General features: G+C 37.7%; 1 protein-coding gene across 1 annotated transcript in view; it reads right to left on the bottom strand.

Moving 5' to 3' along the window:
- Nucleotides 1-1009: 1009 nt before the first annotated feature.
- The window catches only part of LOC132548956 (sacsin-like), a 31965-nt gene continuing 16745 nt past the window's right edge, over nucleotides 1010-16229 (bottom strand). Inside the window, exons 8-9 of the mRNA XM_060212858.1 lie at nucleotides 1631-12657; nucleotides 1010-1291 (exon numbers count right to left, since the gene is read on the bottom strand). Of these exons, the coding sequence (XP_060068841.1) occupies nucleotides 1010-1291; nucleotides 1631-12657 (11309 nt within the window). The remainder of the gene's footprint in view (nucleotides 1292-1630; nucleotides 12658-16229) is intronic.

Here is a 16229-nt window from a genome sequence, read left to right as displayed (position 1 = left end):
AATGTCATACACCATTATAGTATCACGAAAACACATAGAAAATATCATACACAATTATAGTAACACGAAAACACATAGAAAATGTCATACACCATTATAGTATCACGAAAACACATAGAAAATATCATACACAATTATAGTAACATGAAAACACATAGAAAATATACACCATTATAGTAACACAAAAACACATAGAAAATATACACCATTATAGTAACACAAAAACACAGAAAATATCATACACCATTATAGTATCACGAAAACACATAGAAAATATCGTACACAATTTTAGTAACACAAAAGCACATAGAAAATATACACCATTATAGTAACACAAAAACACAGAAAATATCATACACCATTATAGTAACACAAAAGCACATAGAAAATATCGTACACTATTAAAGTAACACAAAAACACAAAGAAAATATCGTACACAATTATAGTAACACGATAACACATAGAAAATATCATACACCATTATAGTAACACAAAAACACAGAAAATATCATACACCATTATAGTATCAGGAAAACACATTGAAAATATTGTACACCATTATAGTACCACATAAGCACACAGATGAGTCTAACATCAGTCATAAATTGAATAACAAAACGCTAGTATTTGTATATTTGATTGCAATAAATCACGATATAACAGTGTAATATTACAAGTTTAAAAGAGTTGAACTAGGCTTGTATTCAAAGATAAGGTAACGTCTTTTTACCAGCCAAATATCTACATATTCAAAGGAAAGGCTGTATTGTAGTGGCCAGTCAAATTGCTACGTATTACTAGAATTTTTCATATGTTCCAACCACAAACCAAGTTCTTTAATAAAACATGGAGGTAGTAAAATAGCCACTATATGAAAACACTGATCATACAATTCCATTTAAGTGAACGACAAAGAAGTGACTCTAGTCTCAAATTATCAAAGGAAATGTATGCTTCATCCATACGAATCTGTCACATTTTGTCACCAGTAAGGTGCTTGGAACATGCTTATACTCGGTTTTCTATCATTTCCATAACGCTTTCTGTTAAATCCTTAAGTTTATTCACCTGATCTTTCGTGTATAAGTCCGCGGGTAAACGAGGGTATTCCAGAACATCCGGATAACGCATTTTTGAGTAGTTCCCAACAAGATTTTCAATATCAGTCAGAACAGCAATGAGTTCATTTCCAGCCTTGGAAGGAATAATACTGGGCAGGTAATGTGATCTGGTTGTCACTTTCTTTGCATCAATGGAGTACATGTAAGCTTTGCATGCCTTCTCACAAGCCTAAAAATGATAAAGGACATTGGTGACCGGTTCCTTATAAATACCCTGATATGAAACGCATTTCCAATCCCACTTTAAAATATAATCAAAAGAGATTATGAGTAATCAATATGGCGAAAATCTGTATTATGATGTTTTCTCGTTTCTGCTGCTTTATCAAAGTTATGCATATCCAATTACTTAAGTAACATTGCATTAAAAAAACATTCTAATGTTTGATCCCATTATTATTCTGTAAGCTGTGTTTATTGGTTTATTGACTGGTGGACTTGGGAACGGCTTTTTAATAGGAAGATAGAGCAATTTCAAAATAGCACAATAGGAAAATCTAAATCTCACCTGATGAAATTTGAAGCAAATCCAGTTGTAGTCTTCACAATATGTATCAGTACCTTCTTTGGAGTTTCTGTATTCTAAAGAGTTGACTCCATTACGGAAATCCATACTGGCTTGCCGAAACCATCTCTTTGCTTCTGCAGGTTGTGGGTCAGGAAAATATCTCATTTCATGTGCCGAAAAGGACCAACAACGACTTAGATTTTCAGTATATTTTGATGATATATGATCCCTGAATCTTTGCCATTTTTCAAATTTTTCCTCGCCGTAATGCCAGTTATCATAGCCCCTATTCCTTTGGCCATCTGTATTGCAATCGTAAGTCTCTTTTCTTCTGCGTCGTGTCTTGCCCTCGTAATGTTCTCTATAATAAGGAACATCAAAACGTTCCCCTTTTTCAAGGCGTCGGATTATATCAAGAATGAATTGTGTAACTTCTTTGCAAAATGTTTCATATTCATTACTTTGACTTCTGTTTTTGTCAGGATGCCATAACAACAATAATCTTTTAACAACCCGTTTCCTGTCAGAGTCATCTAGTTTCCATGCATTTGACAAAGTGACAATGATTTGATCGAAAATCTTGCATTTATTATAAAGGCGAGATTTGTCATGGCCAAACTGATGGAGCACCAATTCCTTTGATGTAGATGGTCCTGGATAAGTGACTATGTATAAACGAATTCCCAAAACGACCTTTTCGTTGTCCTGGCCAAAATTCACATTGTATTTTTGAAAAAGCTGGTCTTGTTCAGCAATTGGCAATTTCTGAATAATTCTAACAAAAATGTATGCTGCACCGAGACTTGCATCATTCAATTCAGCAGTGTTTTCGTCAACATCAATAGCAGGGTCAAAAGTTTCATAGGCAACTAAATCTCCAACACCTAGATCAGCAATGTCATTCTTAAGTAACGCATGCAAGCCATTTGGCACCAGCTGACCTGGATGATATAGCATCGTGTCCTCCTCCTCATTTTCTTCATTTAAAAGGTCTTCACAGTAAGATTTAAATCCTTCAGGATCCTCAAGAAAGTCAAACATTTCTCGAATTTTTTCCGGAGAAATTCGTTCTTCAAAACACATCGAAAGCATTCCAAAAAGTTGCTGCCCTATTTTCCTCAACCAGTTTCTAATCTGCTGTGTACTTGACGCTATATAGAATTTTTTTTCGTCGTGTTCATCATCGTAAAAACAATGTTGAGTATCCTCTGTGCCTTGGATACGTCTGCCATCGATCAATAAAATAGTATTTATTTCAGCAACAGAGACAAAACAAATGCTCAGCAACCGTTGTCGACATGAATCAATTTCCTCAAACTTCCCAATCTTTTTCACTGCTTTCAAAAATTTTGAAGAAACTACGAAGCGTCGCAACAAATCTACTTTTTCATCTGGTTCATGTTGAGAACGGGATATGAGACGTTCCTGTACGATTGAGCTTAAGACTTTTGGCTTTAACCTGTCCGGTAGCTTCAAGATAAGTTCTTCATTTTCATTACAGTCCCTTAATTTGTGCATGAAATTGAGCTGAATATCAGTTCCAAGGGTTACTCTAGTTTTAAGTTTTTGTTTGTCAACAAACACCAAATCAGTAGAAGGAGCTAAGGTTTTCTCCAAGCAAGGTAAAAACAGTGTTTCCACCGTAGTCATGGACTCCTTAATAATTGCCATACTTGTCTCCTCTAATAGTGCCATCAATTCAGTCAATGCAGAAAAGACAAGTTGCATCTGCTGCGGTCCTAGGACTGCTGATTGCACTTCATTCTTTATGCTATAGAGTACATCCGAGTACTGGGCAATTGTAACAGTTTCTGTTGCTCCAACACTTAGAAATAGTTCCTTGTAACGTCCGTAATACAAAGGTATTTCCACCAGATATGGCGGTATCTGTTTGTTTCTACCAAATGAGATAGATACTTGCTCTGCGGTAACAAATATCCCTAAATCCACCAGGTGTACAAGAGGCGTTACTGAAAGCATTTCTTTATATTCTGATTTATCTACATCTATTGTTTCTAAATATGCATATATTTTCTCCATCAAATTTTTAATGTTCTTTTCAGAAAGGCTGCGGTTTCCGTTTCTTTTTTGTTCACGTAAACGTTTATTGAGTTCATAGCACACATTGTGGGTATGAGATAGAACATCTTTCACTGGTGGAGTCAACTGTATTCCCAAGGCTGCCGAGAATGGATACTTATCGACAGCAAAATCTGGCAGGATACATTTAGTTGTCCACACGACATGGAAAAGATAGCTTGGAATAGATCCACAAAATGATATCAACTGTTCATATCTAAACTGAGGATAGATTTCACTATACTCTTGTTCGACGCAATAGGGTACGACAAACTTGATATTCTTTATTCGTTCTAAAAGATCTTTGTCGCTTGAAAGTTCATGTGTATCAAATAAAAACTTGACCAGCTGTTTAGATTGGGCTTTGATTTCTTCAGTCATCCCTAAAGTGAGCCCCTTTTTCTCTATTTGTGTAGCGAATTCGTAGTATAAATCAGCAGTCACTATTTTCTTCATACCAGCAAATTCCATAAACATTTTCCACTCTTGTTTATCAAATGGATCAGGTGGAAGCAATAACTTATTGCAAAATTTCTTTAGGATTTGTATGTGAGGGCTATAGAAGTCACGAGCCAATTTGAACACTCCTTCGTGGAAAATAAATGCTGATGTCAGCAACGCTCCTTTTAAGGAACAGCTGTCAGAAACTTTCAGAATGCTTCGAACATATTGCAAATGGAGCAAATGATGTTTTTGATTGAGATCTCGGAAACCTGGCAGAATAAGTTTAGAGTACAAGTCAGTTATAGATATATTGTCATGGCCCAACCTTGACATCAATTCCTTTAAGAAAAATGTGTATCCCAACAGCGTTATACCTCGTTTTTCAGACCAAATTCTGAGTCCTCCTGTCGGAAGTGTGTGTGACATTTCAACAACGTAAATTTGCCGATGGTCTGGAAGGTCGACACTCTCTCCACTCAGAGTAGTGAACAAAGGAATCTTTTTCAGTTGGCAAAGTATCCAAGGTTCATTAAGACTTGTAACATTTTCCAACAAGTATTGTAACAAAATGTTACACTGACCTGTGGAGAGACGTCTTACCTGATCCTTATAATGGTGAAGACACTGAATGAAATGCACTGGATGTTGTTTTGAGGTCACAAGATTCCGCAATGTTCTTGAGCTAATACTGGAATGTGGTGTTGGTATTTCTAACAACTGAAGAATTTTCCTGAGCTCATTTTCAAATGAAGAGAAATTCAAGAGAAGATAACTTTTGTTACATGGAACTAAAATCTCAGTTTTCTGATCTCCGTTTTGGGCATTTTTCAACTCTCCTGGAACAAGACACCAATTTTCTAGAGTCTTAATATCTTTCGGATTTGGATTTAAACTATCTACATATGTCCAGAATCTCTGAATCCATCTCACATTTATCTTATCATGATGCCATGTTATTGGTGCAGGTTGTGACAACGAAGCCTTGTTGACATAGTCAGGTAACATTCTGAAAAAACTTGCAAGGTCCAGTTTTCTTAAAAACTTACCCCTTTCCCCGATGCACAGTAGCAAGTCAGTAATATCAATATGCACAAACTTTTCTGATGATGTTGGCAATAGATCACAAAATTCAGATAAAAATACACTTCTTGTTGAGGTAAAACGTCTCAGCATGCCATCATTTGTAACCAGTAAAGGTAAATTCTGCATGTTATCGACGAATGCATGTACATCTTTGAGAAGGTATCGTAGAAGGCAGATAATGTTTGACATACTCTTAATTGAGGTGTCTGCTATGTTGCGATTTACATCTTTTAGAAAACAAGCATCTGGTGACATGTCAACAGTCTTTCTTAAAATGCCAAGAATAATACTTGGATTAATTAGGTGTCCGTTTCTCATGAATCGATTTTCGCACCTATCATGGGTAATACGCATCTTTTCTAGACACTCTAGAGCATTCAACATACTCTGGTAGATCCAAAACGGTGATTCAAGTATTTTCATGCCAATATCTTTCAAAGTGTGTGATAGTTGGTATGCCTCATCTTCAGCTTGCCGTATCATTTCTTCTTCCTTTTTCTTCTCAAAATGTACAAAAACCTTTCTCTGATTCTTGATTGTGGTTTGTGCATCATCTCGTAATTGACATCTTAAATTGTCGAAGAAAGCAGGAAATGCATGATTGGTCTCCCGAAGACCAACCCACCATATTGGCTTTTTAACTGGCGATAGCACTGGGAAAACAGTAGACTCTCTTTTATACAGCAAAGAGAAAAATGACGAAATCATGTTCTTTATCAAATCAGTTTTTCCTTGATTATATTGTGGAAATGCATCGTGATATGTCTTCAGGATAGATTTGATGTCAGCAGTTTGTCCTTCAGAATCCAAAAATAATGTATCGCGCATGTACTCGATAGCTAAGACATAGCTGTGCGAGATAATCGCTTCAAACAACAAACTGTTCCAGTCACCTTTCCAAGTTTTCTTTTCAAACATTGCTCCACGCGTTTGATGTAGAGCAAAATGACCGTTTATGTGTACAGGAAGTCCACTTGACAAAGGTAAAGGCAAAAAACAGAATATCTGGCCATTATTATTCCTGTCGTCACTCAGGGAGTATGTTTCTTCTGATGATGATGATGCAATGCAATCCTGGATAGATGATGTATGTATAGGGGGTTCAGCAAGTACAATGGACGATGGAACCATGGCACAGTTGGAAATCAAATTTTGTGCTACACGTTTATTACTGCCCAATGTGCATGGCAGAGCTACTGCACCTTTGGGAGCGAGATTAATGTTCTTACTTTTAAATTCTTCCTGAACACTGTCTGGTACCTGTGTATCTGATTCTAATCCAAATGTTTGTGCAATAATCCAACGTTCAGGTTTTTGCTGATTTTCCTGTATGGTCACGGAGTACTGAATTGTGCGTTTTTGTGTGTCTTGTAGACTTGATCTGGCAAATATATCTTTCGTAAGTATGTCACAAGCATTGCAGAACTTACTTAAATCATGTTCTCGGTTTTTTTCCAACGTTGACTCTGCATTGTGATTGATTGTAATGTTTCCTTGTCCATCTATTTCACATAATGAAATATGTCTGACACTTCTCAAAAATAAAAGGCATTTCTTCATATTCTGTTGAAATTGGCATAACAATTCATCCAGTTTAGAATGATCAATTACAGTTTTGCAAATACGTGATACTTTTGACATCTTTGGAGTTCGCAATGGGAGTCTGAACCATGTACCCTGTCTTTGTGGTAACTCTTTCTGTAAATAACAACTATATACACCTGGATACGTCTCCTCAAGTTCTTTTAAGTCAGGGACCTGTAATCCTGGATCTAGTTCATTCGCAGTAGGGCAAAAAGTACAGTTTGGGTCAAAGGCACAAAAAGTTCCTGAGTTAGGTGTCGAAGGACCTCTTGTTATGAATGAAGGCACGTCTGTTAAATGATAAACTGCATTGAAACCAACACCAAATTGTCCGGTCTTAGTAGGGTCATTTGACTTCGACCCTTGACCCAATTTGCAAATACCTCTAAGATCCTCGGCAGTAAAGCAAGAGTCATTGAATACACATAATGCCGGACCTTGGATATCAGCCCAACTCTCACCAAATATTCCTTTCTTCGTATCATGTTGTCGCATGTCTTTGATGAATAGGATTTCTCTAGCGCCTGCATCGTCTGCATTTTGTAACAATTCATACAGAATTGTTTCATCCCGAGGATATCCTTCTAATATTCCCTTTAGACGAGTCACCAGTTCCTCCTTTTGTCCGAATGGCATGCTGCCTTTAATTGCATTTAGGTGCTTCAGCCGTTTTGATTTTACTCCCAGTAACTTGACAATTTCTCCGGACACTTTTGCGTTAATAAAATACATATATTTTTGTCTTTGTAAGGGGTATTCATCATCTACACATAATTCTCCTGCTAGTCGAAGAATATTTTTATCATCCGGAATATAAATACGAGACTTGTCATCAGGATTTAATGTCGAACCACGTCGAATACACACTGCTGCTAAAAGATCCAACAGACTAACTATCAGATGAACATTTTCTGGCTCTACATGTTTACCATCTTCTTTGTTTACCCTTTCAAGTGCTTGAATAACATTTTCCTTGCAAAGTTTCTCTTGAACTCCAACGTACAAGAGAAAGGTTTTGTAACATGTAACGTCAGCTGAATCAATCTGGTAAATTTCAGGTTTACTATCAATTCTTGGAAATTTCTCTGTAGTGGCTCGAGAAGGAGGAACCAATCGATCATATACCCATATAATAGGAAGGTCATTATATGTATCAGCAAGTTTTTCTGGTGATCTGTCAAAATAATCATAGACAGATATGCATATCTCATGCAATCTTGCTTTCTGCTTGTCCGATAAGGGAGCGTGGACTTGACTGATGGCATAAAGTTGTGCCTCAACATCTTTATGCAGCTCTTCTTTTCTCACTCCAAGTAATTTGAGAATCAACTGTACATCAAAATTGCCTTTCAGATGATTGATATCAACTATCAATTGTGAACATGCAATACGCTCAATGAGTTCTGGAAAGAACAACTGGTTGGGCGAAGAAAAACTCCTTTTTGGATTTCTGTTTGAACACCAACTAAGAGGCCAATTTTTAGGCTTAGGAAGACAGGGTATAAATGCTGTCTTACTCAAATAATTGAGAAGTCTTTTACACTGATCTTTCTCTCCATCAATGTATTCCAATAATTTACGGCAACGACGAATCGCCTGTTCTTGGTCATCAAGCTGGGATACAGACTCAGCTCTTTCCACAACAAGCTCATCAGGCAACTTCCTATCCATCATACCCAATCGTACAAGAGCATCAAGGTTTATTTCGCTACAAAAAGGTTTGTTTCTGTCGTAAGGGAACCGTCCATCATCTTCAGAGAAAAGTTCTGATAAAACTGATTGTGGTCTTGGTCTTACTAAATCCCTAGGTAGCCTCAGTTCTCCATCTGGTAGGACTGGAATGCATGGATAAGACATCAAGAGACTTTGCAATTGATTGTCATTGGTGACCAGTATATGCATAATCAGGGCATCCCGCACTTCTTCGTCTATTCGATGAATTCCCGTGAAAACAATGTCCTTGTAAAATGAATACATGGTCATCGTTTGTTTTGTTAATTCCTCTCCACATCCTGCAGTGATAAATCGGTGATGTAACGATGCAGGCATGTCCATAGGAATGTTTTCTCCATCAAACAATTTTTCAAATGTTTGGAAAGCAAAATCCCCAACAATATTGTCATGACGTAAAGTATTGTCAAGAAAAATGGACTCACGAAATGATGCCCAGCGTCCTTCTAGCGTATAAAATACCCGGTGACCTTCATTTACAACAGCTTTACAAAATGCATCTGCTAAATATGAGGATTCATCTAAAGAATCTACGTTGGTAGGCCATAGTGTTGAATAGACTCTATTTAATGCCACATTGAAATGTTCCAGACTTTTTAACAAAAAGATGTTTGCATTGCACACAGCATCAGACATGAGCATTCTATTCCAAAGCTGTTTCTCTGTTTCAACATTTTCGTCACTTGTGCTCTTGACCAAGCCTTTCCTGTCACTGCTAACAGCAAAACAGCCATTTATATGAAAAGGAGTTTTACATTCGATGGGTAGAGGAAGGAAACAGAAGAAATGACTCTTGTCATGGAATCCAAGCATTTTTTCTTCTTGTGGGAAAGGCACCGAGGTAAGTTGCGATTGGATACTTTTTAAGGAAATGGCAATACTGCCAAGGGGAAGGGCACCATCCTTTTCCAAATTGACCATTTGTTGAAGAATAGCCAGAGTAGTTCCTGATGCCCATGACACTAACCAAGACGAAGTTTTTGAACTTCCTTTTCTGACGTCAAGCAGTTCATTTTCAGATGTACAAATTTCAACTGATATCATTTCAATGTAAGCGAATGACTCACTGTTTTTACAAGCATTTGCCGTCCTTGTCATGACATTAATGTCTGCTGGGTTGTTGAAAATTGGGTAAGCTCCAATTACTGCCCTTTTTGTGCTGAAAACTGGTTGCATATCACAAGCTGGATTTAGGCTGCCATCCCGAAGATGAAATAGTTTTATTTCCTTCAAATTTTGTGTGAATGTCAACAAAGCGCCTGCATAGTCTTGAAAATGATGAAGAAGTTTTAACATGCGATCTTTGCAATATGGTTTGCTTGTTATTGCACTGTCTACTGCTTGTTGCCTTGTTCTTAAAGGAAACCGAAAAAGTGTGCCGTCAAAATATGGAGGCATTGTGCCTCCTGATAAATCACATTGAAATATTTTGTTGTACGGCAGAAACTGGTTTTTCATCCGCTTCAGCATCCCGGAACTTTTCTTTGTAAAATTCAAGCGTATCCCTGGACTGTTTTTGTTCTTGATAGCTTTTCCAAGATGAGTAGCGTTTGGATCAAAGATAACAAGGGAATGCCCACTCACAAAACTTGGAACATCAGTCAGATTGTATACAGCGTTGAATCCAAGTCCAAATTTTCCAATTTTTGTTTTCGACTCCTTTTTTGTCTCCCCGCCAAGTTTGACAATATTTTCAAAGTCATTATCAGTGAATTTTGCATCATTGAAAGCCCAAAATGCTGGACCCTGACATTTTGCCATCTTCTGGTCTATTAAGCCAGTTGTAGCATTTTCATTCTGTCGTTCGTCATACAGAAAATAGATATGTTGTGCTCCAGCATCATCTGCATTTTGCACAAGTTCCTTCAACACAGCCAATCCATCTGGGTAATCTTTCAACAGATGTTGAAGCCTTGTGGTCAGGGGTTCTGACTGCCCACATTCTGATATCAGTGGATCGGTACCGCCGTCCGACAGAAATCTTTGAGTAAAAGACTGGACGCCAAGTGATTGTGCTAAGTCACCTGAGACATCAGAATGAACATATCTGATGTCATTATCCTCTTCTTCATCCAGTAACCAACTTGAATCGCTATCAGGGAAAGTACATTCTTTTACGAGACACAATTCTAAGTCATCATTCTCTGATTGAATGGGCACCAGCACTTCATCCAAGTTGTCGATGTCGTCTTTCAGCATCACTATCATTTTCAAGATATTTACAGCAATCTGTCTATCTGTGGCACTAGTTGATACTGTAGTGTTTGTTTTGATTGTTGTTAGAATGGTTTTAAGTGATTGTAAATTGTGCTCCTTTGTTGATCCGAGTTTCACGAACAATTCAGAGAATTCCAAAAATTCTTCAGGAAGTTTGTACATGTAAGGTTCCAAGTGTATGTTCTCATCCATTGGAAAAGATATAAATACATCTCCAGCTGTATGAAAGCCATTACCTGTACAGACAAACGCATTGAACTTAAGATTTTCATCCTGCAGTTTATTGATTTCAAGAGACAGTTGTTGGTATATGTCTTTAATTATACCGCTTAATTTGGCCTTGTGTTTTATGCAAAAGACGTCCCTTAATTTTTCTAGCTGACCAAAGCATACTTCGATGTTTGGAGGGTGGTTCCATCCATATCTCTCTGACAAGTGGGGATAGGAAGACGCTTCTACAACACATTTGACAGATGCCCCGAGAGGCGCGTATTTACTCGAGCATGCATCATGTGGAGCGCATAAAAGTGACTCGCATTTATCCCCATACCAAGGCAGAACATCTGGATAATATAGTGGTTTCTTGTCTATAAAGGTTATCCATTGATATCTATTCAAATCCAAATTATCCAAAGGAATATTAGAATCCATGTTGTCCAGTATTTCCATCACCTGTAGTGAACAATGTCTGATTTGCTCAGCATTTGTCAAATTCGCTCTTTGGCACTCGCGATCTAGTATTTTGACCACAGAAATGACATCTTTAACGGCTGTATCTGTTTTGAGACCAAATCTTCTAAGGACAGACTCCAGTCCTTCCTTTCGATATTTTTCAGGGAGAAACTTGCTTTGGTCAAAATGAAACAACTTCTGAAGACTTGGATTCGTGTGATCATAGAAGTCTCTGATAAATGCAAGGTCTGTTTCATTTGATGCAGGCGAAAGTTCAACAAATTTGATCCTTGAACCTAATTTGACAATTAGATTCAAATCATTTCTTGATGAGAACCTGCTACAGAAATTCATAACATACATCATGAACTGTTCAATGTCTGGTCTATCATACAAGACAGTTGTGTCTGTCATGACTTGTAGGATATTTTCAACCAGTTCTGTCTCTGACACTTCCATTGCTCCGAGTCCTTTAGCAAGTATCTTTTGTTTGTTATCCAAATGTAAAAGTGGCGAAGGATATTTAACCGGAATGGTATTTTCACATGCGATTCGCTTGTTCTTTGCTATGGATGTATATTCCGAAATAATGCTCTCATTAGTTGTTTCCGGGAAAATTAGTAATTCTCTTATAACATTACATGCTCCACAACTAAGACAACCATGTGAAAGGAAATTCAGCAATGCTTCCTTTTCCTTTGGGTTGGATTGATCATTGAATGGCCGCATTATTACCTCAAGCGATATTTCATTTTCTTTACTGTCTTCGTAAATATCTTCTAAAAGTTCTAGCAGACCTTCCAAATTAGGATATTTGCAATAGATACCTATCAACTGAGTACGTGTTTCACCTTTTGTAATAAATTCTAAAACAGTAATTGGCAGCTTTCCTAAAGCACTCTGCAGGTTCTGATCAAGGGGAGCCATCCCTTCACAATTAGACACCACATAATGTCCTTTCAGTGGCATTAGTTCTAACAAAGTATGATCTGATCCAGAATCTTTCAACACAGGAACTACATGCAATCTTTCCAATCTGTCTGATGTATCATATTCCCGGCCAATGTATTCCCAGACGCAGTCAAGCCATTCCATTGTTATGTTGTGTGAAGTAGGTCTAAAACATCCACTGGTTTCAACCTTGCCATTTGCAGTCAAGGTGTCTATGAGTAAATTAGGAAAGTCTTCTTTATTCAGAGACCTCAGGTTGAAAAGATCTTAAAGATAAAACCAAATAACTCAATTATAAAATTTACAATTATAAGGATTTTTTTGTATCAAAGGGAATATATCTCTTAATCTCAGATATGAAAAGATGCAGGTTGATGTAAATTATGGAGAAGTTTTATGGCTGGCATACTGATCTTATCAAGAATATCCTAGGTAACCTATGAAAGATATTTAAGAGAGATCCCTCCAGTACTTCTCACGTAAGAGTGATAACAACCTTAACTCGGTGAAATCCAAGATGGCTGAATGTTAGCCGTTTTGCTTTTACTCAGACCCAAAATCAAACGGGTGCAACTAGGGACTAAGGGAAACCTGCATATGAAACTTGAGAGGTATCTGTTCATTACTTCACAAGAAATAGCGATTACAAGTTTGAATGTAAAAATCCAAGATGACCATCTTTCAGCCATTTCATATTTCTGATAGGACCTAATATCAAACATGCACAAATAAAGATCAAGGGAAATATATTACTTCTCAAGAAATAGTGATAATAAATCCTGTTTCCTGAGGGCAGACAGACAGACGAACCAACCAAGGATATGAATGGTGCGATAAAATAAAATCAGGTTAAAAGTTAATTAGTGAGAAAATAGGGAAATGCTTCACTTTACCACAATAATGAAGTGAAGTGCCAGCTCTAACCTGAATCCATTCAATTTACAACAGGCCAGAGAGGGTTACTAACTATAATGGTTAAGTGAACCCAAATCAGTTTACCACGATCAGGAGAGGGTTATTAACCAAAATGGTCAAGTGAACTGCAAATCAATTTACCACAGGGCAGGAGAGGGTTATTAACTGTAACAGTAAGTGAACACAAATCTATTTACCACGGGCTGGGAGGGGTTACTAACCATAATGGTAAAGTGAACCCAAATCAATTTACCAATGGAGGAATGGGGTTATTAACCAAAATTGTAAAATCAATTTACCAGGGGCCAGGAGGGGTTACTAACCATAATGGAAAAGTGAACCCAAATCAATTTACCACGGGCAAGGTAGGGTTATTAACCAAAATGGTAAGAGAACTGCAAATCAATTTACCACAGGGCAGGAGAGGGTTATTTACCAAAATGGTAAAGTGAACCTTAATCAATTTACCACAGACCAGGAGGGGTTATTAACCATAACAGTAAGTGAACACAAATCAATTTACCACGGGCTGGGAGGGGTTATTAACCATAATGGTAAAGTGAACCCAAATCAATTTACCAAGGGAGGGGATCGGGTTATCAACCAAAATCGTAAAGTGAACCCAAATCAATTTACCACGGGCCAGGAGGGGTTACTAACCATAATGGTAAAGTGAACTGCAAATCAATTTACCATGGGCTGGGGGAGGATTATTACCCATAATGGTAAAGTGAACCCAAATCAATTTACCACAGGGCGGGAGAGGGTTATTAACCAAAATGGTCAAGTGAACTGCAAATCAATTGATCGTGGGCTGGGAGAGGATTATTAACCAAAATGGTAAAGTGAAACCAAATCAATTTACCATGGGCCAGTAGGGGTTACTAACCATACTGGAAAAGTGAACCGAAAATCAATTTACCACGGGGCGGGAGAGGGTTATTAACCAAAATAGTAAAGTGAACCCAAATCAATTTACCACGGGGCGGGAGAGGGTTATTAACCAAAATGGTCAAGTGAACTGCAAATCAAATTATCATGGGCTGGGAGAGGATTTTTAACCAAAATGGTCAAGTGAAACCAAATCAATTTACCATGGGTCAGGAAGGGTTAATAACCATACTGGAAAAGTGAACCGAAAATCAATTTACCACGGGGCGGGAGAGGGTTATTAATCAAAATGGTCAAGTGAACTGCAAATCAATTTACCATGGGCTGGGAGAGGATTATTAACCAAAATAGTAAAGTGAACCCAAATCAATTTACCACGGGGCGGGAGAGGGTTATTAACCAAAATGGTCAAGTGAACTGCAAATCCATTGATCCTGGGATGGGAGAGGATTATTAACCAAAATGGCCAAGTGAACCCAAATCAATTCACCATAGGCTCGGAGGGGGTTATTAACCATACTGGAAAAGTGAACCCAAATCAATTTACCACAAGGCGGGAGAGGGTTATTAACCAAAATGGTAAAAGAACTGCAAATCAATTTACCACAGGGCAGGAGAGGGTTATTTACCAAAATGGTAAAGTGAACCTTAATCAATTTATCACAGACCAGGAGGGGTTATTAACTGTAACAGTAAGTGAAAACAAATCCATTTACCAAGGGAGGAATGGGGTTATTAACCAAAATCGTAGTGAACCCAAATCAATTTACCACGGGCCAGGAGGGGTTACTAACCATACTGGAAAAGTGAAACCAAATCAATTTACCACGGGCAAGGTAGGGTTATTAACCAACATGGTAAGAGAACAGCAAATCAATTTACCACGGGGCGGGAGAGGGTTATTAACCAAAATGGTAAAGTGAACCCAAATCAATTAACCACGGGCCAGGAAGGGTTATTAACCAAAATGGTAGGTGAACTGCAAATCAATTTACCACAAGGCAGGAGAGGGTTATTAACCAAAATGGTCAAGTGAACTGCAAATCAATTTACCAAGGGAGAGATGGGGTTATCAACCATAATGATAAAGTGAAACAAAATGAATTTACCATGGGCCAGGAGGGGTTATTAACCATACTGGAAAAGTGAACCCAAATCAATTTACCACGGACCAGAAGTGGCTAATAACCATAACAGAAAGTAAACCCAAATCAATTTACCACAGGCCAGGAGGGGTTACCAACCATAATGGAAAAGTGAACCCAAATCAATTTACCACGGACCAGGAGGGGTTATTAACCATAACAGAAAGTAAACCCAAATCAATTTACCACAGGCCAGGAGGGGTTACCAACCATAATGGAAAAGTGAATTGCAAATCAATTTACCATGGGCCAGGAGGGGTTTTTAACAATAATAGTAAAATGATCCCAAATCAATTTACCACAGGGTGGGAGGGGGTTATTAACCAAACTGGTAAAGTGAACACAAATCAATTTACCAAAGACCAGGAGAGGTTATTAACCAAAATGGTAAAAGTGAATCCAAATGAATTTACTACAAGGCAGGGGCAGGGTTAGAAAAATCCACTTGTCAGCTCGTCTAGACGAGTCAAAGCTACTTGGGGGCAAATGATTTGTTAAAGCTACTTGTCGGGTGGGCAAGTGAAATTTGTTGTTCTTACGATTGAATTTTCTATAATAAATGATGTTTATCAACTTAAACACTCTTAAAACTAATTTAAATCCACTGATAGTCGATCAAATACATCGATGTAGTATCCTTTCTTATACCACGTGTCAAGACTTGGGCTGATCCAGACTAAGAAAAAAACCTACTAAGTCACCACAAATGTTGTAAACAAGGTTGTTTTGTGTACGTAGTTACTGTCAAAAAGTTGACATTCTCGCTCGCGTTAACAGTGAATTCAATATATCAAAACAGGCCAACTTGAAGAGTGTTTTTTTTTTCGCCAAAATCAGCGAAAGGTGACAAGGCATACACAACTCAATCAGATTCAAGTAGTTTTGAA

This window comes from Ylistrum balloti, unplaced genomic scaffold (assembly GCF_031769215.1).
Source record: "Ylistrum balloti isolate Yb309-2 unplaced genomic scaffold, AGI_CSIRO_Ybal_v1 Utg370038, whole genome shotgun sequence".
NCBI lineage: Eukaryota > Metazoa > Mollusca > Bivalvia > Pectinida > Pectinidae > Ylistrum > Ylistrum balloti.
This window is presented reverse-complemented; position numbering and strand designations above follow the sequence as displayed.